At 36.4% G+C, this 25,836-nt stretch overlaps 1 protein-coding gene across 1 annotated transcript in view; it reads right to left on the reverse strand.

The window, feature by feature from the left end:
• Positions 1 to 10,712: 10,712 nt before the first annotated feature.
• The window catches only part of LOC121414328 (trafficking protein particle complex subunit 10-like), a 34,008-nt gene continuing 18,884 nt past the window's right edge, over positions 10,713 to 25,836 (reverse strand). Inside the window, exons 13-21 of the mRNA XM_041607467.1 lie at positions 24,900 to 25,259; positions 23,056 to 23,231; positions 22,486 to 22,624; positions 20,205 to 20,473; positions 19,210 to 19,307; positions 17,014 to 17,137; positions 15,547 to 15,735; positions 11,223 to 11,598; positions 10,713 to 11,033 (exon numbers count right to left, since the gene is read on the reverse strand). Of these exons, the coding sequence (XP_041463401.1) occupies positions 10,858 to 11,033; positions 11,223 to 11,598; positions 15,547 to 15,735; positions 17,014 to 17,137; positions 19,210 to 19,307; positions 20,205 to 20,473; positions 22,486 to 22,624; positions 23,056 to 23,231; positions 24,900 to 25,259 (1,907 nt within the window). The 3' untranslated portion in view covers positions 10,713 to 10,857. The remainder of the gene's footprint in view (positions 11,034 to 11,222; positions 11,599 to 15,546; positions 15,736 to 17,013; positions 17,138 to 19,209; positions 19,308 to 20,204; positions 20,474 to 22,485; positions 22,625 to 23,055; positions 23,232 to 24,899; positions 25,260 to 25,836) is intronic.

Here is a 25,836-nt window from a genome sequence, read left to right on the forward strand (position 1 = left end):
TTTCTAAGTTATAATGTCATTTCAAAAACTTAACCTTAGGTTAAGATTTGATGTTAACGCTGCCGCCGGAAACGTGGCGCCTTTAGTCTCGCTCTGCTATGCAGGAGAGCAAAAAATGAGGGGAAGGGAAGAAAACAATAATAATAATAAAAATGGAAGAGGAAAAGAAAAAGTACACCAGTCATTTAGTGCATTTAATTACGATCCAAATGTAACAATCTTACTGAAACGAAACGGTTTGCCCAGCTAAGTAGTTGGTGTATGTGGTTGCATGCGTGTCAGAATAATATGCGTGGACATGAACGTGTTAACTGTGCTCACCTTTAACAGCAGTGTCCAATCCCAAAGATGAAATTAATATCAATTTCCTGGTGTAGCACATCAACATCCATATTGACTCACTTGCACCTTATCTGCCATATTCGTGAAAGGTGGAACAGACTTCCTTGGTATCCTCTCTCTCTCTCTCTCAAAAAGAAACATAAAATTTAGGGCAACTTTTGGAGTACTTTCAGAGTCCTGCCGTTCAGTTCGTGGCGAATTATTGAAACATAGTTCATGTACTGTCAAATGCAAAACCAGATTACAGACTTTATCAACGCGCGCAAAAGGGGACTCGGTTTCTAAAGCCCCTCAAACACAAATATGGCATTGCAATATTGTGTATGCTAAAATGTATTTGGCGGGATTGAATTGTGAAGATTTTATGAAACTAGAATGTACACAACAGGGAGTGGTTGGAATTTTTATTTTATTATATTCCATTATTTATTCATTCGTATCATTTAGCTTTAGAGTGAAATAATAGAAAAGGGAGGAAAAGGAGAGAGAAAGGATAAGTCATGTCTAATTCGTCCAATAATCTCTTCTGACTTAATCTGAGGATTTCGTTTTGTGTATATCGATTGTGTGTGTGTTTGCGGGTGAGGGTGGGTGTGTGTAGGTTGTGAGTGTGCCAGCGTTCTAAAAGATTTACTAATTTCTAAGAAGTTCAAGGAAAGATGCGGCAATTGCACATCCTTATACCAGTGAAGGTTTGCGTAAGGTAGGATACAAGGTTCCCTATTTAAAATACCAGCATTGTATGAACTTTGCAATTATACGTTATGGACCACATCTTGTTGCGTTTTTTTTTTTTCTTTGTCCATACAGGAAATGATCGGATAAATCATTTCTATATCTTGTAGATACGCTTCTAAAGCCATATATGGGAATCAATATCACACTGATTGAAGGAAACCACCCTTTTAAAGGAACCTTATTCATTTTGTGGGTTGGGTTATATGTAACAGTATGGATCGTCTCACCATTCTATTCCATGGAAAAAATATCTATGACGCATTGAAATTTGTTTCTATGAATTTGATAGGTCTCACTAGACAAGTCTATATAGTCAATGCCCTCAAAGCCCAAGCCAATGCCCCACTCCAAAAAAAAAAAATCTCAAACAAAAAGCAATTCAGTTGAATGTCACCTGGTGTGCAAACTATCATTGTTAGCAACAGAGCCTTCAACACTACCCCCATTCAAATCCTTGAAAAAGGTTTCAGCTAGCCAGACATCGGTACTCTCCTCTACATCAGCAGAATCCACATCATCCTTTTCAGCTCTACGAGTCTGACACCCAGTAAAAACAAAATCAGGGAAAATCCCTGGAAAAATCTTCCTTTAGTAATTCAGTTTCAGTTACCTCAAGCGCCTTCTCCGACACCACTGGAGATGCAACAACTCCAGCCAAGTCCAGCCATCTCCAGCCAAGTCGTTACCTAACAAGAAATCAACACCTTACATGGGTAATTCTGGAACGACACCAACAGTCACAGGACCACTAACTAGGTCACACCTTAAGTCGACCTTATGCAAAGGAACCGACATGAAATTTGGGCCGATACTTTGAATCAAGACTTTGGCGTTCTCTGAACTCTCCAGAGGAAGAACCAATCCCTGGCACCATCAGGGACTGTGCAGCCCCTGTATCCCTAAGGATCACCACTGACTTACCAGTAGCACCAGTCGAACAAGGAGATACTTCACCATCATACAAAAAGCTTCTAAAGCTTTCATCAACTTGCGTGACTTTATCAGCAAATACAAGATAAACACTCTCAACATCTCGATTAGGCTCTGATGGGACAAACTCCATCGAGGGAACACTTGTTTGCTTGACTAAACCCATGTATTTCTTAACTTTGGTTCGCATTCCAACCGATGTCGAACATGATACTTTCAAATGTCCCGATTTATGAGAATGAGTACAAATTTTGGAACTACAGCTTTCAGACCTTTGGTTGATTCTGTGCCCCCCACTAACCTGATTCTTGTGTCTTTGTCCTTGCTAGCATATTTTCCCTCGCCAGGTTTATTGTGGGATTCAAATGACCCTTTATCTTTCTTTTTCCTATAAGGAAGGCCTATTTCCAATACCCTTATGTGTGAACTCAAATTCATCAGCTACTATGGCTGCTTTACTGACTTCAGTAACTCTATGGTCATCTAAGTGAGATTTAATGCCAAAAGGAAAACTCTTTTGAATTCTTCTAGGAGGACAACTTCCCTAAGGTGAACAAAATCTTTGTCAACTTTCAGTGATCTATACCACCTATATCGAACATCATTTCTTGTTCCCTAGCAAATTCAACATATGTCTGGCCTGATTGTCTTTGCATGTTCCTTAATTTAAGTCTTAACGCTTCTGGTACCAACTCATGTGCATTGAGAACAGTTTCTTTTACAGTTGCATAGTCTCTGATTGTATTTCAGAGAGTGAAGAATAGACTTTTGCAGCCTTTCCAACAAGAACACTTTGGAGGAGGAAGAGTCCAGTATTCCTCAGGCCAATTCAGTCTCTTGGCCACTTTTTCAAATGACACGAAATATGTATCAACTCAGTCTTCATCAAATGTTTGCACAAGGCGAATGTTTTTCGCCACATCAAAGCCCTAGGGAGGTTTATCTATAGCGGAGTTAGTATTTGCATGAGCTAACCCCATTTCTTTCATCTTTGATTCTTTCCTTTTCTAATTCAATGTATGCTAGTTAGATCTGAGCATCATCTGACATATTGATAGAAGTTAGGACTCCTCTGTAAGCTTCATGTGGCTAACAAGTCAATTATCTCAGCCTTCTTTAAACCTGGGGCTAGAGATACATCCACATCACAAACTGTTATCAAATCATCTTTCATCAGTGATTTCAAATGATCATATGACAGTTCTGTCATTGCAAGAAATCCTTCAACATGATATGTAGCCATGGTGGAATATACAGAAATGCAAGCAAGTAATAACACAGTTCAGTATATTCTAGAAATTTCCAAAATGTTGCCAATTCAAATTGACTTTCGTTTCAAATTGGGGTTCGATTCCCGAAAAATTGGTTTTGGTTTCAAATTGGCTTTCGTTTCCAGGACAAGCCCCAAAAATTATTTGTTACGATACTGCAACAAATCAGTGAAAACTTAAGTTTTAAATTTGATTTCCTTTTTTATTACAGGAAATATAACAATCATAAACTAACAAAACATAAATAAATATTTATCTTACATCTCTTGAAGTGACAGTTGAATTTATTGAATTTATTCCAAATGATAATATCCAGGTAAGCTGGCAAAGGTTCCTTAAATAGATGTCCACAATGCTGGCGATGATTAAATTGATGTTGAAGCACGATGAATAACACAGAGTCACTGTAACAAGTTGAAATGTTTGTGAAGACGATGTTGATGATGATTAAACAGTCAATTCCAGCAATCCATGGGTTGAAAAGCGTTCATTAAAACAGGTTGATGATCTCGATGAGAACTGAGAATTCCTCTCTCATAGTAACTGCAAACAGTTCATTGATGGCGTGGAAATAATTACAGAGGATAAATGTTATATTCCAGTTGGAAATAAGCTATGCTCTGACATAAAGTCTGGTGTGAAACTCTGAGTTCTGATCTGCTATGATGTGATGTGATGATCTCCCTGAAGATACTGCCTGCTTATATACAAATTATTCACTACTCTGGAACTTTCTAGTATTCACTATCTAGATTCTTCTGGTATTTTCTTTAAAAAGAACATTCTCCTTCTTTCTGGAGCAATCAAACTCTAGAAGACTATTGAATGACCTCAGCTAGTGAAATTAACAATTGTAAACAAAATAGCTAATCCTATTGTCCATTTCCACTGCGGACAGGCACTATTGATTACATTCTCTATTGTTTGCAAATTCCAGAAATGAAACAGATTATTCAAAGATTACTCATGTCCAACAAAGCTGTACTGGAACATTCTTAATCATTCTATGCTATAAATATCCTTAACCCTATCTAGGCCGAGGTATTTTGGGAGTTCATATGGCCGGGGGGGGGGCTCCCAGCCCCCCCCCCCCCTTGAGATCTCGGCCGTTGGCCGCGCGATCGTGCCGAAAATTGGCACGCAGGTTGTCTTGGATATAATCTACAAAATTCTATAGTAACTTATTTTATGCAAATTGCTATTAAGTGATTATGCTAATTTATGCAAAATCATATTTTTCCCTATAACTCCCTAAATAAAACTCCAAATGTCCTAATTTTTGGTTTGGAAACTCTTTGTGGTGTTCTCATCAAGTGTATATTAAACAAGTGGAATGCCTCTGGCCGTCTCACCTGCATCACGCGGTTCAATATAGCAGCAGTGCTGACTTTGAATACTACTCGAACTCGCCCAAGATGTTCAGTAATACATGGTTACTCTTATGTCCACTTTTTATGAACTAGACCAATAAACTTACAGAGATATGATGGTTATTCAACAAAAAACCCCAACATGGCCAAAGTTCATTGACCTTACATGACCTTTGACCTTGATCATGTGACCTGAAACTCGCACAGAATGTTCAGTGATACTTGATTACTCTTATGTACAAGTTTCATGAATCAGATCCATAAACTTTCAAAGTTTTGATGGTAATTCAACTGATACACCCAATTCGGCCAAAGTTCATTGACCTTTGACCTTGGTCATGTGACCTGAAACGCGCACAGGATGTTCAGTGATATTTGATTACTCATATGTCCAAGTTTAATGAACTAGACTAATAAACTTTAAAAGTTATGATGGTAATTCAACAGATACCCCCGATTCGGCCAAAGTTCATTGACCCTAAATGACCTTTGACCTTAATCATGAGACCTGAAACTTGCACAAAATATTCAGTGATGCTTGATTACTATTATGTCCAAGTTTCATGAATCAGATCCATAAACTTTCAAAGTTATGATGGGAATTCAACAGATATCCCCAATTCGGCCAAAGTCCATTGACCCTAAATGACCTTTGACCTTGGTCATGTGACGTGAAACTCATGCAGGATGTTCAGTGATACTTGATTAACCTTATGTCCAAGTTTCATGAACTAGGTCCATATATTTTCTAAGTTATGATGACATTTCAAAAACTTAACCTCAGGTTAAGATTTCGATGTTGATTCCTCCAACATGGTCTAAGTTCATTGACCCTAAATGACCTTTGACCTTGGTCATGTGACATGAAACTCTAATAGGATGTTCAGTAATACTTGATTAACCTTATGGCCAAGTTTCATGAACTAGGTCCATATACTTTCTAAGTTATGATGTCATTTCAAAAACTTAACCTCAGGTTAAGATTTGATGTTGACGCCGCCGTCGGAAAAGCGGCGCCTATAGTCTCACTCTGCTTCGCAGGTGAGACAAAAATTGCGATATCTGATCAATTTCTTATGTATTATATTGTTTTTTGCAATTTCTTATGTATTTCTTTGTTTTTTGGACCTTTTGTTTTTCATTGTTTTTTCAATGAAATTTGTTGGGGACTCTTCTGAGATCATTAACAGCATAAAATGAATACATTTGGACCAGCAAAACTAAAAATAATAATACATTTATAATTTTTGGTTGAAAACACAATTTGCGTTGACTTTGTACACAAAATCACGTTTTTGAGCAAAATTGGATCTGACTGCACTTACATAATGTTGCGTAACTTCAGAACCGCGTACCTGGGTGACGCAAAACTGGTCTCTAAAATTGCGCAAGACTTCAAGGGGAAGTTCACCCTGATAAAAACTTTGTTTTAAAAATAGCAGAAAAAATAGTAAAAATTATTGGTGAAGGTTTGAGGAAAATCCGTTAAAGAATAAGAAAGTTATTAGAGTTCAAAGTTTTTGATTTGTGACGTCATAAACGAGCAGCTGCCCCATGTGTTATGTCATATAAAATGCATGAATTTCAAATTTTTTATGGTTCCTGATGACTTAATTATGTTTTCTATTCATGATCGGGTGTGAAATGATTTGTCTATTGATAAACAAAAGGTACAGTGAAAACCATTTTGAATTTTTTGAGAAAATGACATTTCATTGATTTTTTACCATTCGCTATGTAGGAATGCTGCTCGCATATGACGTCACAAATCAAATAATTGAAATTCTAATAACTTTTTAATTATTTGATGAATTTTTCTCAAACCTTCGTCAATATTTTTTATTATTTTTTCTGCTATTTTTACAATAAACTTTTTGTCAGGGTGAACTTCCCCTTCAAAGTAAAAAGTCAGCAAACGGGGGGTCAAAAAAATTCGCACGGTGAAAATATTGCACGAATCATTGAGCCCCCCTGGCTTGGATAGGGTTACAGAAGAAATAACTAAATGAATGTAATTGCTCTTACAATTTTACTTATATATATAACAGTGACCACAATAGATTTAGCTTGGTCAACGTCATAACCTGTGGAAATTACTGTGGGTCTATTCAAGTAAAACTAATATGAAATAAGCGAGAGAAAATTTTGAAGATTTGTGTTGCCAATTTCATGATCCTAGAGATTACTTTCATTATTTTTTCACCATTGAAAGAAAGGGACCGATGTATAAAAATTGGCTGTTCATTTTGCTTGTATACTTTTTGCACATGTGTTTATAAATGCTTGCTTGATATGTTCTGGATTTTCTTAGGGTTGTGCATCAAAGTGTACAATTATGTATTTGGCCAAACAATAAATTGTGGTTAATTATGTGGAATGGACTAATAATGTAGAGAAAATCATTCATCCCCATTTTGGCCCTTAGTTATTCATACATTTTGTGCATAACTTTGGGACATTGTGTTGTCGGGTTAGGAATCTTAGATGTATTTTTATTCACTTTCGCATTTTTAACTGCACCATATTCTGTCTCTCTCTCTCCCCTCCTCTTTCTTCATCTCCTTCCTTTGCCTCACTATTCCCCTCTTGCTGTTATTTGATTTAATATTTAATTTTGTCATTCAGTCATTCATTCACTCACTCATTCATTCATTCACTCATACATTCATTTTCTCATTCACTCATATAATCATTCACTCATTCATTCATTCTCTCATTCATTCACTCATTCATTCATTCAAACATTCATTCACTCATTCAAACATTCATTCTCTCATTCATTCATTCTCTCATTCACTCATACATTCATTCAGTCATCCACTCACTCATTCATTCTCTCATTCATTCATTCATTCTCTCATTCATTCATTCATTCATTCATACATACATTCACTCATTCATTTACTCATTCACTCACTCATTCATTCATTCATTCCCTCATTCATTCATTCATTCAAACTGTTGATACTTTGTAGTGTTTTTTTTAGTATGTCTTTAATTCCTCTCCATTATTGTACATATCAGGTGGGTATTTCATAAGGATGTTATGAGCAACTTAATGAAAGACTGGCGATCCTATCTTGTGGTAAATAATAAACACCATTTTCCTTTGGTTTTTACCGTAGTTCCTGAGGGTCACCAGTCACTTGCAAATGACTTGTGACCCTTGTAACTTACGAATAGCACCCGCAGGTTTTCTTTAAATGATTACATATTGAAACTAAGACACAGAGGCATTGCTCTCATCCAAGCATGTGTTATTTTGGCAAGCCCATCCATTCTACTTCATTCTATTGATCGCAATCAAAGTTACTTTCATGATTTTACATACTTACCATGACTAACACCTTAGAAATATGTGAAATACATGACACTATATTAGAATGTAATGTTTCCTTACCTTTTATTGAATATTGTTGACAGAAATAAATAAATTTCAATTTTAAATCTCAATCTCTAACACTACGAACAGCTTCATGACATATCCTCTAAGGTTGTATTATTTACAAGCATACCAATGCTAAAGTAATTGTGTAAAAAATACATAACATTCAATTTCTATATGACTGATATTTGCACATGCCCATATGTAAAAGACATACAAAGAAGCCTAATGGCATATATGACCACACAGAATATCTACAAAAGTCGACCGTCAAGAAATCAAAATAATCTTCAGCTAAACAATTTCACAGACCAGAATATGTGTCAAAACATGTTTTTTTATGCATTCTTTGACCCTAATAAGACGGGGACAGGGAGGGGGCTTATTTTTTGGGACAAATTTGTTTTGACCACGTCGCTCGATGAGTTTTTACTTTCAAGTCTCGCGCAACTTTTGACACCAAAATCATGACCCCTTGGTACGCGGTTCCAAAATTGCTAACATTTTGTCAGTGTATGCAGACCCAAAATTGCTCAAAAATGTTAATTTGTGTACACTTCCAATGCGAATGGTATTTTTAGCCAAAATTCATTAATGTATCATTATTTGAATTCTTTTACTTATTAAAGTCGATTAACTTCATCTTGATTATGGTAAAAATAAAGTCCCCAACAATTTCATTGAGAAAACAATGAAAACCATAAAGTACAAAAAAAGGAAATACATAAAAAATTTAGAAAACAATAAAATAACTACATTTGATCAGATTCCGATAAAGACTCTGTGAACCAAAAATTAGCATTTTAGGGGCATTAGTTAGTTAATTAGAGCAAACTTCTGATTTTATGCACAAGCATAATTGGCAGCGATTTTTTTTTACAGAATTTGATCTTATAGTTTTGTAGATTATACCATGGGTAGTGCGCATGTCAATTGTCATTGCGATCAGCCCAGTCTTCTTAGGCGTCGTAATAGCCCACTGTATTTATGGATAAAGGGGAAATTAATTCTGGAGGACTTTTCATAAAGACTTACAACTATATCTTGATTGTGATTGGCTGCTGAGCCCTGTAAAGCAAATTATAACAAGAGGAAGAGAAACTTTTCCATAAACTCTGAACTTAATTGTAACTGAAGTTAGACATTGCATCATATTCATTTGGTATAAACTACTATAATACTTACAGTGTAATATATGACATAAATACTGAAAATTAATAATTTTACATTCATGATGGTTGAATATAATAATTTAGATGGAGATACATGCATTATAGAATGGATGAGAAAATCCCTGCAATCTGATTGGTTGAAGCAAAAGGATCTGTAAGTACAAATACGGTACCGTAATTGTCATAGGGATTAAAACTGCCCGCATACTCATTACGTTGAGAAGTCCAGACATACAATCTAAGGTTAGATCTACTGCCCTGGGCTGGCTGTGCACAGCCAAAGCTACACTGAAGGCCCAGCAAGGCAGCAGCCGTAGGCCCCACCCCCCCCCCCCCCGGCACGGCTTGGGCATACACACACAGCTATTGGAGGTCTGAGGCTGCTTAACAGATCTAGTCAATGTACCTGGCATTTCGAGTATAATAATGCCTTTGTGCCAACATATTATCAAGTGAGGCATACATATTTATATTGTCTAGGGTTATCAAAAGGTCTGCAGTACATTTTGGAATTTTCATGCATCCACTCAATAAATCCTGTGATTGAATTTACCGGACGCATGAAATCAGGCATCCAGTAATTTTTGTGGTTTATTCAATAAATTTGCCATTCTATAAAACAGTGGAACTGTGTGCACATGGTAACTTTGGCATTATGGTCTAAACCATGCCAAAGTTACATTGTGCTCACAGTTCCTACTGACCCACTCTAACCCATGCATCTTTTGTAAATTATACAAATGATGCATGGGTAAGAGTGGATCAGTAGGAACTGTGAGCACAAGGTAACTTTGGCATGGTTTAGACCATAATATACATGTAAGTGGAGTGATCACATGCACTCAAGTAACCCAAATTTTGGACTCTTAGGCAAGTCCAGTGATGCATCGCCACGAACTAATCCGCGTTCCGCTGAGTGCGTTGGCTTTCGTGAAATAAACGCAAGTAACCGGCCACTGCAGTCTCAGTACATAGATTTCAGTTCTAATTTATTGAAAGTAGTATAGATGCACCAAGCATATATTTTTGAAAGTATAAAGGGAATTACCGGTATTCATCGTTGGCTGTACTGGCAATATTACGATTTTCCCATCATAACTTGATGGGAAATTACTATTTTCCATCAGGAAAAATAGTTATGGCCAATACCTCTGACAAATAATCAATAAATAATACAATAACTTTGCCATAAGACGGTATCTCCAATGGAACCCTTATATTTTGATTGACATTTGGGCATTGTTACCATGAAAGCTACCATTGGAACGCAAAGTTACCATACTAATTTTTTATGCAGCAAGAGCCTAGTCGGTGTCTCATAATGCCGTTTGTTATGTCACGCATGACTGAAACATGTTCTTAGGTGATAAATTAGGTAGGCAGGGATCATTTAGCACAAGAGAGGATCACCAGTCGTACGTCAAGTCACTTGTAACTTTACGAAAAACCCACCTCCTGTGAATATAGTGCTACGAGGGCGACACATCATTCACTCCTTCAACAACTGCTCTGGGCTTTATTTCGTCTATAATCGTCTATAATGTAGGGTTGGGGAATAGTGTTCAATCAAGGGTTGAAGTTGGTCGTTCCATTAGTGAGCGGAATCTATAATGGAGCGATTGTTTCCAGAGTAGATGTCACGGAACCCGCTAGGAGACTGCAACTTCAACCGTGCTTAGGTTGGACTCCGGTAGGACCCGTACTTGAGCTGCTTTGCTGCAGTAGTAGACCTGACTCTCGTTGAATGGCAAGATGGTCGGCTTGGTATTGCTAGAAATACCCTTCACTTGATCACCAGTGTTCTCTGCTAGAGGATGACTCCCTTCTGAAAGAGAAATAAACAAGAACTCTTAAAGGGTCAACTCCACCCAAACAACAAATTGAGTTGATTAAAAAAATAAAAATAAAACTAGCCTGGCACTGAAAATTTCATCAAGATGGGATGTAAAATAAGATGTGACATTTTGAAATTCTGCTTTGTTTCTCACAAAACAGATCAAGGTTAATATCTCACCATTTGGATCCACTCCCTTCAAGTACTGACTCAGTCGGATGTCGGGCATCGGAAGAAAGCCAGCAATTAGTGGAATAACTTCCAGTGTGACCTCTGTGACCCCAGACCGATTGGTTGGCATAGCGATGACCCCGGTGCTACGACCACAGACGGCCCACATGCCCCCTTCAGTATCGATCTCATACATGAGCGATCTAGACGTGCATGGTTTGTGTTTGGCAGGAGTCGGCGTGTCTCCACTGGGAGTGGGTGTGGTCTCAGTGAGAGGGGGTGTGTCCAGCATCTTAATGGCTACATCCAAGGTGCACAAAGTTCCTGCTTTGCATAGCTCCTCCCTCTTGGGTGGTTTGATGATGGAAGTAATCATAAACAATGTCTGAAATGGGACAGAGTAAATAATTGTTTGTTTTAATCTAGTATTAGGAATAATTACTGAGAATGGAGGTCATGAGTCAGATTAATAAAGAAAATATTCAAACCCAAAATCATGCTTTTGGGTAATTCCATATATTATCAACCTTTTTCTCTGTCCATCCCTGTCTCACTTCACTTTGCAAACTCCTTAAGCAATAAATTTAAGAATGGCAAATGAAAAGGGTCAAATGTACATACTTTTTTGGAATTGTCAGTTCAATGAAAGTAGAGAAAAAATAAAGAAACATATACTCGTTAAGTGTTGGTGAAAAATCCTTTAAAGAATGACAGAATTACCAAACTTTTTTTTCAGATTTGTGACATCACACAGGAGCAGCTGTGCTAATATGTCATGAAATACAAATTCCATAAACTCTCATTTTAAATGGTTCATGAAGATAAAAAAATATTTCAAATATTTCTCTATAGAAGCCAGTATGAAATGATGTGTACGAGAAATGCATTGAATTAACAAGCAAAAAATAATTGCCAAGTATATGGAATTAATATCACGTGACACATTAAGAAAATGCTCGCTTGTGAAGTCACACAATCAAAACATTAAAGGTCAAGTCCACCTCATAAAAATGTTGATTTGAATCAACAGAGAAAAATCAGACAAGCATTATGCTGAAAATTTCATCAAAATTGGATGTAAAAAAGAAAGTTATGACATTTCAAAGTTTTCCTAATTTTTCACAAAATAGTTATATGCACATCTCAGTAACATGCAATGGGAGAATTGATGATGTCCCTCACTATTTCTTGTTTTTTATTGTTTGAATTATACAATATTTCAACTTTTTTAATACAAATTTGACAATAAGGACCAACTTGACTAAACCATATAATGTTATACAATGGTAATTCCACATGTACAGGGACAAATAAAACTTTGTATAACAGGACAATGAGGAGAAAAATAGAATATTTCATATAACAAAGTACAAAAGAAATAGTGAGTTATGTCACCATTTCCCTCATTTGCATACCGACAGGGATGTGCATATAACTATTATGTGAAATAAATCGAAACTTAAAAATGTCATAACTTTCTTATTTTACATCCAATTTTGATGTCATTTTCAGTGTTATGCTCGGTTTTTTTTCAAATCAAATCAACTTTTGTTGGGGTGGACTTGTCCTTTAAAATCCCACAACTACAAGTCTATCTTATTCTTTGATAGATTTTCACCAAATCTTCATCGACAAGTTACTTTTGTTTTTCTGTTTTCATTAAAATCAACTTTGTGACAAGGTGAATTTCCACTTTAATTATGAGACAACCCAAGATTCATAACTTATAAACATTGTCATAGCAATACAAAAAATAATATCATGCTTGGTAACAATATATGATAATATACTGGGTAATGCGCGTGCCAAGTTTCGTCGCGATCGCGCAATCGACGGCCGAGATCATAAGGGGGGGATGAATAAGATAACTGCATGCTTTTACCAGGGTCCTCAGCTTATCAAGAAAACAAAATTCCCTGATTTTTCCTGATGAAGTTCAAAAATTCCCTGATAATTATTCAAACCCACTTTCAGTTTAGCATGTTTTCTAAGTTGTTGCAGTGAATTACATGTATTTTCAGTACAAAAACAGTCAACAGGTATTGTTGAATGTAATTCAATGGATGATGTTTTGATTGATATGCAACAAAATACGACAGAGTCTGACTGACTACCTGTTGACTGACTGCTTTTGACTTTTGGGCTGATCAAAATTCCCTGATTTTTCCCTCATTTGAAGCATTTTTTCCCTGATTAGAGGTATTTCTTAAATCAAATTCCCTGCTTTTTCCTCATTTGCAGCATTTTCCCCTGATTTATGATATTTTTTTATCAAAATCCCTGATTTTCCAACTGGAAAAAAGTAAAATATTTTTCCCTGATGGGCTGGGAACCCTGTTTTAACCTTGCTTAAGCACGGCGATCCTTATCAGCTGCTTGAGCATTCAAGGAATTACATGTACTTCCTACCGGGTACCCATTTTTTACACCAGGGTGGAGAGTGGCAAGCATAAAATAATGCCCATTTATGACGGAAATGCTGTGGTACTCTATAAATCATATTCATATCATGTAACAAGTATTACCACTGTTGACAGCAATGATAGTCTTGTATCTTGATCTTAAAAGGATGGTGCTGGCAGAAAATATCTATATCTAAATAAAAAGAGTAAAATTCACTCAACAAAATGATGAAAGTTTCATCAAAATCACATAACAAAGTTATTAAATTTTAAAGTTTATCAATATTTGTAAAAACAGTTATGAGCACATTGTCATGAATATTCACTAGGTAGGCTGATGATGTCACATCCCCATTTTTCCCTTCATGTTATTACATGAAATCATATTAATGTTTCATTTTTTCATACATGTATAAATGATGAAATAAGATGTAGCGATATGTAACTAATGCACTTAATCAGTTGTCAATCCAATTGTTTTCATTTTGGGAGAAAATTTTTGAATAAACCTAATTTCATATAATAAATACAAAAGAACACGTGGGGATATGACATCATCAGCCCACCTAGTAAATATTAATAAAGACATGCCTAGAACTCTTTTCCGGAATAATGCAAATCTTTGAAATTCAATAACTTTGTTATTTGTTATCCGCTTTTTATGAAATTTTCAGCATCTTGCTCAGTGAATTTCACTCTATTTATTGAGTTATAAATATCTGGACCATCCCTTTAACCTTGAAATTATTAATGAGCATGGAGTTTAATAATCTTAATCAATGTTTAATATTTCCAATGAGCTCTTTGAATTTTTTATTGTTGAAGCCTCCTTACAATACACGTGGACCGTTGTGGCTCTGGACTTTATCCCAGCCATGCTGTAATTTGCTTCAGCTAAAAACTGATCCACAATGTGCTGCACTCGAACCAGGTGTGAATAATGGATACCTGGGGGGGGGGGGGGTGTTTCACAAAGCTTTAAGTATGACCTAGAGTCGCACTTAAATGCCTAGTTACGTACGGGATAAAAGGCATAACCACATTGGTCAGATCATGCAAAGAGGACACTATTGTGTATTGATCAATTAGATTGCGCGTTGCATTTTAGATACGTGTTGGCATTTAAGTCATACTTAAATCTTTGTGAAACACCCCCCAGGTTGAGTTAATTCCTTGAACGCACTAAGTGCTGCTGATAAAGTGACAGCTTGAGCTAAAGCCTGGGGTTAACAACTGGGCCCCATCTTACAAAGAGTTATGACTGATCCGATCAATCTCAAGTATATGGAAATCCATCAATGTCATAATTTTTTCTTTTGGACATTTGCTCAATGTCCTTTAAAAACAAAGGGAAAACAGTGAATGTACGAATATACGTCATTTCCAAAAAACATTTTTAACAAACATGTATTTTAGATGTTGATGTTGCTGGCTTTCCATAGTTGCGTCTTACAAAGAGTTGCGATTGATCCGTTCGATCGCAACAATGGACGGCCAGGAATGTCAACATGTATTACGCATGTTTATTCAAAATGTTTTCTAACTGTGATGTATATTCAGGCATTCATCGTTGTCTTGAAAATTCACCGTGTTTGCAAAGGACATTGTGCAAATTTCCTTTAGAAAAATTATGACACACAAAATTTCCATAGAGTTATCATTGATCGGATCAATCGCAACTCTTTGTAAGACGGGCCACTGATGTGCTTTGTATCCTCTGCAAAATGTGTTATATGAAGTTGGCTATTATTATCGTCATCATTGTTACTATTATTAAAATCATTATTATTATTGTAAGCTATTGACATCATCAATAGTACTAGAAGTAGTACTGTTATCATTGTCATTACTATCATCACCATTATTACCACAGAGATTGTTCCACTGGGGAATTGCTCTCGGATCGAGAGAGTTATATGATGTATGCATACCTCAAAATCAATGATTTCAAAATCATAGGAGCTTGACTTGAGACGCTTGTCCTGATCGGTGGTTGAAGAGGAGACGATGGACCTGTAGCTGACTGAGAACTGGAACTCGACCGATCCTGCTGGTCTAGGGGTGTCTGGGACAGGCTTGGCCTCCCACACATAGGAGACTACCCTCTGAGCCTGGAGTAGCTACATGAAATTAAATATACAAACCGGTAAGTCATCTTCAAGAAATGGAAGAAAAAACACCGACATAGCAGGGCAAAGTGAACATGAGTATTTGCCTACTCTGCAGAAAAATAAATTAGAAGACAAGAAAATAGCAATTTATGCTAATTATGCTGAGTGGCCTAAATGCAATCATGAACATATTTGGTTTCCTTGTTTAACTTTCCTCATCAAAAGACGTGTACATGTATGAAAAGAACCTGTCTAAGGTGTAAATATTAACTGCTCATAGAGACTATTTTGTCCATATCCTTGAGTGGTCTTTATGAACAGGTTCCATTACATAATGCAGCGTACCCCATCAATCCTAATGTTTATGAAGAGGGAGTTGACTTGAGCAGATACCGGCGCATTCCAAAGGACTTCTCAATTTTTTCTTCTATATGTACAAAGCACATGCCATGAGCCGGGTTGAGTCTCTGTACAAATATGTAGTATATTTCAGGCTCATGCTGACTGATTCAAGAGGCTCCTATATAACAAACACCAAGTACAGCACATATAACACTTGACATTGGCACATTTGATTGCTAAATCGATGGTAAATTTGATGGCATATTTGATGTGACATCATCGGTCAGAATGCATGCCATCATCTTCCTTTGTGGTCTTTATATACAGGTTTCACTATAATGCAGTGTTCACCCTCAATGCGGTGCACTGACAACACTTTACATTGACACATTTGATGGCATATTTGATGGCACATTCGATGGCATATTAGATGTCATAATTTGGTTTTTACATGCATGTTTCACTGTATACCAGTAATCAAGTATTCATTGACATTGGCACATTTGATGTCACAACATATTGTACATCATAAAATTGGCCATCATCACCTTATTAAAGATGACCTTTATACTCAGGTTTCACTGTAAAATGCAGTGTTCTCAATCAAAGTGGTACATTGATAGCAATTGACAATGGCACATGTGATGGCATACTTGATGTCACAACATGAATCATAAAATTTGCCATCATCACCTTATTAAAGATGACCTTTATACACAGGTTTTGCTGTAAAATGCAGTGTTCTCAATCAAAGTGGTACACTGATAGCACTTGACATCAGCACATTTGATGATATACATGTACTTGATGTCAAGACATGCACCATGAAATTTGATGTCATCTCAAGGTTTCACATAAAAAGCATTCACCAACAGGTGGTGCACTGACAACATTTTTGTTGTCACAACTTGAATTTTTTTTAGAAATGCATAAATGTTCACTTACAATGTTCTTGATGGAGTGTGGTGGGGTGAGGGTGAGTGTCCGGTCACCAGTGACCTCTAATGACTGACCACTGAGGTCAAAGGTCAAATCACATGAACTTTGAACTGTCACCTGTATGAACTTCCTGTGAATTCAAGAGGTAAGAGCGATTATAGGGGTGTTAAATTTGGAGAGAAAAAATACAACAGGAAATGAATAGAAAAAATGATAACAAAAATTTTTATTTATTTATTTATTTATTTATTTTGTTTTATTTATTTTATACTGCAGGGTAGGCCTGTTCAGTTCTTAAAACTGCTTTACAAAGGCGCCCTGCAGTTTAAAATACATGTCAAGATAAATATAAAATATATCATCAAAAAACATTCAACGTCAAAAATACAAAATACAAACTATTTAACATCAGAAACAATTAACATCAAAAAATTTAGAGTGGGAAGTGACAATCTAAACATACAAGTACATAGCATTGTAAATCAATGGAATATTATTTCGCTCTTCATCAATTCGTATGAAAGGCTTTGCATAATTTTTTAAAAACTAACAAGGAGGTACACGTACAGGCTTGTAAATTTGAAGGAAGTGCATTAAATAATTTGGGTCCGAAATATGCGAAAGATTTTCTTTTATATTCAGTTCTAGCTTTGGGAAGCTGAAGGGGGCATCGCAAAGAAAACCGTGTCCTGTATTTCACGGGCCGTTTACATACTAAAGGTTTCAAATAATTTGGAACTAAATTGTTCATTATTTTATATACAAAAACACAATACTGATATTTTATACGCTGATCTACTGATTGCCACATCAGTGACTGCAACATAGATATTTGTGATGTATTATAATTTTTTTTCAAAAGCATCCTGGCATATTTATTCTGAAGTTTTTGTATCTTATCTAAATGTACTTTTGCACTGCTTCCCCAAGATGTACTACAGTAATCAATGTAAGGTAAAATCATAGAAAAGTACAGCTTCTTCATGATATCAAAGGACAGTAAATGCTTAATCCGCCTTATACAACCTATTGCTCGAGATATTTTACAAACGATATTAGTAATATGTTCACACCAAGTCAAGCCCGGATCGAGCATGACACCTAAGTATTTAATCTTTTTTACATTTTCTAATTGTATGTTCCTGAATTTCACTGGCAAATGAGCACCCCTCAACTTTTTCTTTTGACCAAAATGAGATTTATTAAGACAAAATTTGTTACGCTATAATACACAATGTATAAAAATAAAAATAAATGTACATTATATATACACAAAATCAAGAGGAATAAACAACAAGAAAATTGTGTACTTTGTACTATTACTACTTCCACTACTGATAAATTCTTTAAGACAACAGCAATAGCCCGAACAATTAGAGCAGAACAATTGCTACTTCCATTCTCTAGTAAAGAGAACAGCAAAAGCCCAAACAATTAGAGCATGATGCAATAAGATGGTCTAACTGCCCTTTCACGTGGTACCAAAATTGTAATTTGAATGATTCTGTGAAAAATTATTCTAATGAAAATTTTTTAGGAAGTGTGTAACCAAACTACACGTAGAATCACAAATGCTAATTAAACTCACAAATTCATATTCTACTCTAGAGGTGAATTCCAGTTAAGTTTCACTCACATTAGGGAGACTGGGGTTAGTTGGAACATGGGGTAAGTTGAAACATTGTAATTTTCTTTAACACCTGTAAAATAAATTTATGCAATACTGCCCTCAATTTATTGCAATAATAATTCCACACTGTTGTATTATTAATAGCAATAAATGGAGTGCAGTATCGCATGAATTTATTTTACAGGCTTTAAAGAAAATTGCAATGTTTCAACTTACCCCATGTTCCAACTAACCCCAGTCTCCCCTACGGTCTGAATTTTACAATTGAAAGGGTTGACCTCCAAAATATCTTTTGAGGGGCGGAGCTTACTTTACCTTTTAAGCACTTCCGTACAAAATTGTCATGCACTCATCATAGTTTCTTTTTTTTTGCGATGCAGTGCTTTGATTGGGTTTGATTGACAAGTCACCAAGGACACAGTACCGCCTTCACTCAGGAATTTGAATTGAAATCACAGTTTTCGAGTAAACGTGTGATTGGTACCATGATTCTTTAGACGAATTGCAATCATCATTTCAATGATGATTCAAGATTCTCGTGTGAAAAAGCCCTAAATTAACCTGATATTTACCTCTCTCCAGCAGTGTACATTCGGTGTTGGAATGTGAAAGGGTTGTTGAATTCTAGAGTCGTCATCACAGTCTCTGACCACGGGCATTCGACGGAAAACTGAGGAAAAATTAGAAATATAATTTCACACTTGATAAATAAATGAACCTTATCTAGTTGACTATAATCGGTTGTCTCGTGAAGCGGCTGAAACTTGTAAAGAGAGTCACGATGTTTCATTGGCTGATGCTCAACTTTCTCAAGTGATGGAGAAATGTTGTGACTCTCTTTACAAGTTTAAACCGCTTCGCAAGACAACCGATTAGAGATAAGAACATAAGATATTTGTCTTTCTTTCTGCATATACATTTTGTCTTAGTGTGATTTCACATTCTACAAATGCAAATCAATGAATCATTAACCATTGCTACAGTAGAAAAAGAAACACAGCAAATAACAAATTATTATTATAGTCAACTCTATTGAATTCACCATGATGATGAACATCTACAGAAAATTGAACTCTGTTCAAACATTGATATAAAAATTTAAGCTTGAGCAATAATATGACTTCATTTGAAATTATGAAGTTCAAGCGATTGTATTTATTTAAGCAAAATAATGAACTGAATGTTACCTGAATTATCATATGAACTGACATTAACTGTGAATTATGTTGACAATTACATCAATATCAAATGCCATGTCCAAAACAATTTGAAATAATGAAAACCTTGGAAAAAGTAACTGTCCAATTCCTTCACATGCACTGCAGTCTGCAGACATCTTGACGATCGCTCAGTAAACACTGCGAACAGGATAGCTCGACAGATTTTCCACTGAAGCCAGATTTTATAAGTTGAGTTTTGCTATGATTTTCATCCCATTCACAGTATTTCTGCATAATCATTGTGAATAGCCTGAAATTAAGCTTTTCTGGAAATTTTGTGGATTATATTTTTTTGTCAAATCACGGAAACCTGGGGACTCTCGTCTAAATCCATACGTTAAACCAACCTGAATATTCTGTTTACTGCCATCCTTCTGTCTACACATGTCCGCCATGACCCCGACTCTCAACTCGACCTCACGGTGACTCCCGACTCCCTCTACGAACCGAACCTTCCCTCCCTCGTCCGTGGACTCCACCTCGTATTCCTCCTTCTTAGATGGGAGGATAGCGAGACCAGTGGGCGCGGTCACGGCCAGGGTGGTGCATTCTGGGATAGGGGTGTGGCCCGTGGTGAGATGGAGGGTGATATCTTGAGGGACCCCGCACAGCAGATCTCAGGGAAGAAAATACATCATAAAGGGCGCTTTAAAATTTTGACTAGTAGAGGTAAAAAGCATTCATAAGAAGACAAGGACGAAAAAGGTCGAAATTAAAGGATAAGTCCACCCAAACAAATTGATTTGAATAAAAAGAGAAAAATCCAACAAGAAAAACACTGAAAATTTCATCAAAATTGGATGTAAAATAAGAAAGTTATGACATTTATAAGATTAACTTAATTTCACAAAAAAGCTATATGCACATCCTGGTCGGTATGCAAATGAGGAGATTAATGACGTCATCCACTCACTATTTCCTTTGTATTTTATTATATAAAATATTTAACTTTTCTCCTCATTGTCAAGTGAAACAACGATTAATTCCTCCCTGAACACGTGGAATCAGCATTGTTTAATATTATACGGTTCAGTCAAGTTGGTCCGTCTTGTCAAATCTGCAAAAAATGAATTATTGTATAATTCAAACAATAAAAAACAAAAGAAATAGTGAGTGATGGACATCATCAACTGACTCATTTGCATGTCACTGAGTTGTGCATATCACTGTTTTGTGAACAATAAGCGAAACTTTAAAATGTCATAAATTTCTTATTTTACATTTGATTTTGATGAAATTTTCAACGTTATGCTAGTTAGATTTTTCTCTTTTTATTCAAAGCAACATTTTTCTTGGGTGGACTTGACCTTTAATAGGGAAGATCACCCTGATGATGGGCTGTATTCAAGACATTGCGTCAAAATTTCAGGTCACATGACCAAGGTCAAAGGTCATTTAAGGTCAATAAACTTTGGCCATGTGGAGAGGCGACCGCACAGCTCAGGGCTCTGCTGCTGTCATATACCGTGATAACAAAATCCTAGTTGGAGGAACCAAGATATTTCATTCCCAAGCGCTATCAACCCTGTATCGCCCGATAATCCCTTTTATGTAACATTCTCCTCCGCAGGCAAGCCCGAGGGTTAACCCTAAAAAGACTGGGGGGGCTGATTCAGCCCCCCTCGACACCTTTCGCGATAAATCCACCGCGCAAATTTTTTTGACCATGTCGCTCGCTGACTTTTTACTTTCAAGTCTCATGCAACTTTTGAGACCAAAATTGTGACCCCCGGGTACACGGTTCCGAAATTATGCAACATTTCGTAAGTACATGCAGACCCAAAATTACTCAAAAACGTGAATTTGTGTACAAATCCAATGAAAATAGTGTTTTTAGCCAAAATTCATAAACGTATCATTTTTCCTTTTACTGCTTAAAATCAATCAATTTTATCTTTTTTATGGTCAAAATAAAGTCCCCGACAATTTCCATTGAAAAACAATAAAAAGTCAAAAAACAAAGAAATACATAAGAAATAGCCAAGTTGCTATCTCCACAGTATTGGTGATCGCAATATTCAAATGCTCATAACTTTCTCATTATTTGTCTGATTTTTCTCAAACTTTCGTTGATCTGTTTCTTTGATTTTTCTTTTTTCACACAAGCTATCTTGTTCCGATGGTTTCATTCTCCTTTAAATAATACCTTGACCACATTTGCTCTAAGGCGGCCGTACGGCGAGTCGAAAATAGCCGTTTTATTCATTTTAATTCAAACCATCTATATGTAATTGGTACAAAAAATGATGGAACGGCTGTTTTCGACTCGCTGTACGGCCACCGTAGAGAAAATGTGACCATTGTATAACTGCCCTGGAGTGATTGAGACTTTCCATGGTTCGTAACAGGGGCTTGCCTTCTACGATGGGTATTGCCTCATGAAAAGCAGAAAAACTCCTGAAAACATTGGTGTAGGTTTGATGAGAATCCATCAATAAAGAATGAATTTTTTTAAATTTTGATTCTGTGACATCACAGACGACCAGCTCCTCCACTTGTTTGATAAATTGAAATTGAATTCATTCCATTGGGGTATCTCCCTTCTATAAGAATATTGTTAAAATCATCATGTTCCTTTTTTTTCTTTAATTCATGGAATTCATATTTTGAGTACTAACAGCTTATTACCAGTCTGTGAAGCAATTGTCAGCTGAGCCTCTTTGCTGAAGATCTCTATTTCCGTGCAATTCTCCAAATTGGCAATAAATTCTGCATTGAAGATCTGACATATCAGCTGCTGTGCTTGAAATGTTCCATTCTCTCCAGACTGAGAGGAGATCAACCAACAAATAATTGTCAAAAGAAAAAAATCAAAGGACATATATATATACATATATAAAGAAGGGATATTGTATACATTTATGAAATATTACTCACACAAAAAAAATTATCTAATTAATTCACATTGTCATACTTTCATAAGAAAAACTGACAAACAACAAACCTAAATTGTTAAAAGCATATACTAGAAATTGGCAAATTGCTGTGTTGTACACTTCTTGAATAGTTCATTTCTCAATGATACCTGACTCCCTCTATGCACCTAACCTTCCCTCCCGTTAAATAATGGTATATTGTCTATTTTCGATTGTGAATTGCTTAATTCACTCAAGTTCTGACAAAATTGTAGGGTTGGAATTGAATGAAAATTTGAATTTCCTTAGAAACGTTCAAGAAGAAAATTCAGGGACACCATACCTGGAACGTAAATTCCACTTCATTTTTGCCCGGCTGTAGGTCAACATCATGGAGGACCAGCGTTGTTGAACATGTCTCCTTGGTAACCACGTCCTTGTTCTTAACGAGCGACGTAGAGCTATCCTGCCTCTGTAGGATCACACTAGCATTGCTACAAACCAAGGAGCTGGTCTCAACTAGATAAGAGAATCAAAGACATCAATGGACACAATGGGTGAACGAATATATTAAACATCGCTTTGTATTTTGAAGTCCAGTTTAAATGCCTGAGACCTTGGTCGAGCTCTGTGCTAAAATTATGGGAAGCTGAAAATGTTGAAATATTGTTTACACTTTACATACGTTTTTTATGTAATAATATTTTGTTTCCCCACGCTTTAAAGTTGAAGAAAGCTAAAAAATAACAATATTAATAATGATGATAATGATAATAATAATGTCATAGTTCACCCAGGGTAGCCTCTTTAGTTCCAAAATCGTTTCTCCCAGTGGGCTCTGCTTAACAAGATAATGTTATTCCCAGAAAGTTATGAATGATTGCAAATGAGATGATAGATTGAACATGTGCCGTTTAGAGGCATGTGTCACAATTGGCTATCCATAGTTAAACCACAACTTTAGAACAGAGTTTAAAATCGATCACTTCAATCTGAAGTGGCTTAGCCTGTCTTTGAGACACACTGTAAGCAGACTCAGCATGGTGTATAGGATAGTGAATGACCTAGCTCCAATACCCCAAGACAAATTCTTTTTCTTAAGCATCACTGTCACTAGGAAAAATCACAGACAAACTCTATTCCTTAAGCACCTCTGTCACCAGGAAAAATCACAGACAAATTCTATTCCTTAAGCACCTATGTCACCAGGAAAAATCACAACAAGTGCTTTCAGAAATATCGTCCAAGAGACAATATTGACAAATTTGCCTTTGCCCAACGATCTGTCCCTGAATGGAATAAACTCCCTCATCAAATGGTAAATGCAGTTTCAAGTGACAACTTCCGAAAGCTCCTGCAAAATCACCGAGTAAGTACCCCCTCACTCCTCCTCCTCATAACGTGCATCCAAGTTTGATTTCATCTTAGAGATAGGCTGCAGAGCCCTTTGACGATTACAGCAAGGGCTCGTCTTTCAAAGATTTGCGATTGATCTGATCAATCGTAACTATGGAAAGCCAGCAAAGTCAACGTATATAATGCATGTTTGTTAAAAAAATCTTACATATAAATGTATATCCAAAACTTCATTGCTTTCTTGACAATTTGGTGTGTTCTCCTTTGTTTACAATGGACATTTTGCAAATTTCCTGAAGAAAAGATTATGGCACTGATGGATTTCCAGAGAGTTACAATTGATTTGGATCACTCATAACTCTTTGTAAGACAGGGCCCTGGAGTCTATAGAAAATATGTATTATAGGGAAATCATTCAGTCTCCAATAACATGGGATATCAACACTTCATCATTACTTTGCAGAGAACTATAATTAGAAAAAGAATACCTCACAATCTTTATTTATTGCGATAAAGCAAGAATGCAAGCCTAACCCATGAGTTGTTGCTAGGCAAGGTTAGCTTAATAATTGTCCAACGCAGCAAAATATATGGACAGGTATCAGTGTACATGCAAAGCACTTACATGTAGGTCTAATGGTAAAGAAGCTGTTGCAATGTATCAAGCAATATAAAAATCATATAATATCTTTTCTCATAAGATTTATCAACATCATTCCCTTTTAATACTTTGCCAGCTTCTTTAATACCGTATCTATTTTCTCTTCTATTTCTTTTTCTTTAATTTCCATTTTGAAAAAAAATTAGACAAATTTAGACAAAAATACTTACCCTGTTTTTTGCTTTCTTCTCCATACTTGACATCTGACCCAAAGACTGGCATCATACCACCTTTCTCGTGACCTTTGACCTGAGCCCTCCCATCTAGGGACCTTTGCCTATGCAGGCTGTCCTGGGAAGGGCTCTTCTCTAATCTGATTGGCTGGCTCTCTCCACCACCACTGGCCGATGAGAGCTGATCATGCAGTTGGAGGGTGATCTGCTGGACTGTGATTGGTGCAGGCAGTTTGGATGTGAAGGTGACCTTGATGTTGATGACCTCCTCCTTGCCAATGCAGCCATCAGGTGGGTCCAGTGATAAGATGGGAGATACAAAGATGAAATCCCACGGAAACAGAGGCTTTGCTTCTTCTAAGGTGTATCAATAAACAAAGAGGAATAGTATACAAATCATGCATGCAGCCAAGTACATTAGTGGAAACGCAGAGCACGCGAGGTTTCTTTAGATACATGTAGGTGCCACACTGTGCATGAGCCGCTGGCGGCGAGTGCCCAGTATGCACCATCTAAAGAAACAGAGCTTTCTCTTTATTTACTTTTACGCATGACAGAGCAAGTGCATTATTTGTTTCATAAAATAGCAACACAGAAACAGATTCTTATAAAGTTACAGTACAGTTTTGTTGGACTTCTCGGGGACTTCTCGGGGACTTCTACCACAATGGTCTGCTTGAGCGTGCAATGCACAAAAAGTTTGATGTCATGTGATGTGTAATGGCCAATCGTGAGGCTTGAAAAAATACACCTATTTTATAATAAATAATAATCAGGGGTATGAGTGGTCACAAATAAAAAGGTCTGAAAAAAGCTGAAGAGTGTTGAAAAGTCTGAAACAGAAAGAGCTCCCATACTTTTCCCATACTTTTCGTCCAGAGGAAAGCCAAAAATAAGCTGAAAATCAAAACAAAAACAAGCTGAAATGAGGTAA

This window comes from Lytechinus variegatus, chromosome 4, assembly GCF_018143015.1.
Source record: "Lytechinus variegatus isolate NC3 chromosome 4, Lvar_3.0, whole genome shotgun sequence".
NCBI lineage: Eukaryota > Metazoa > Echinodermata > Echinoidea > Temnopleuroida > Toxopneustidae > Lytechinus > Lytechinus variegatus.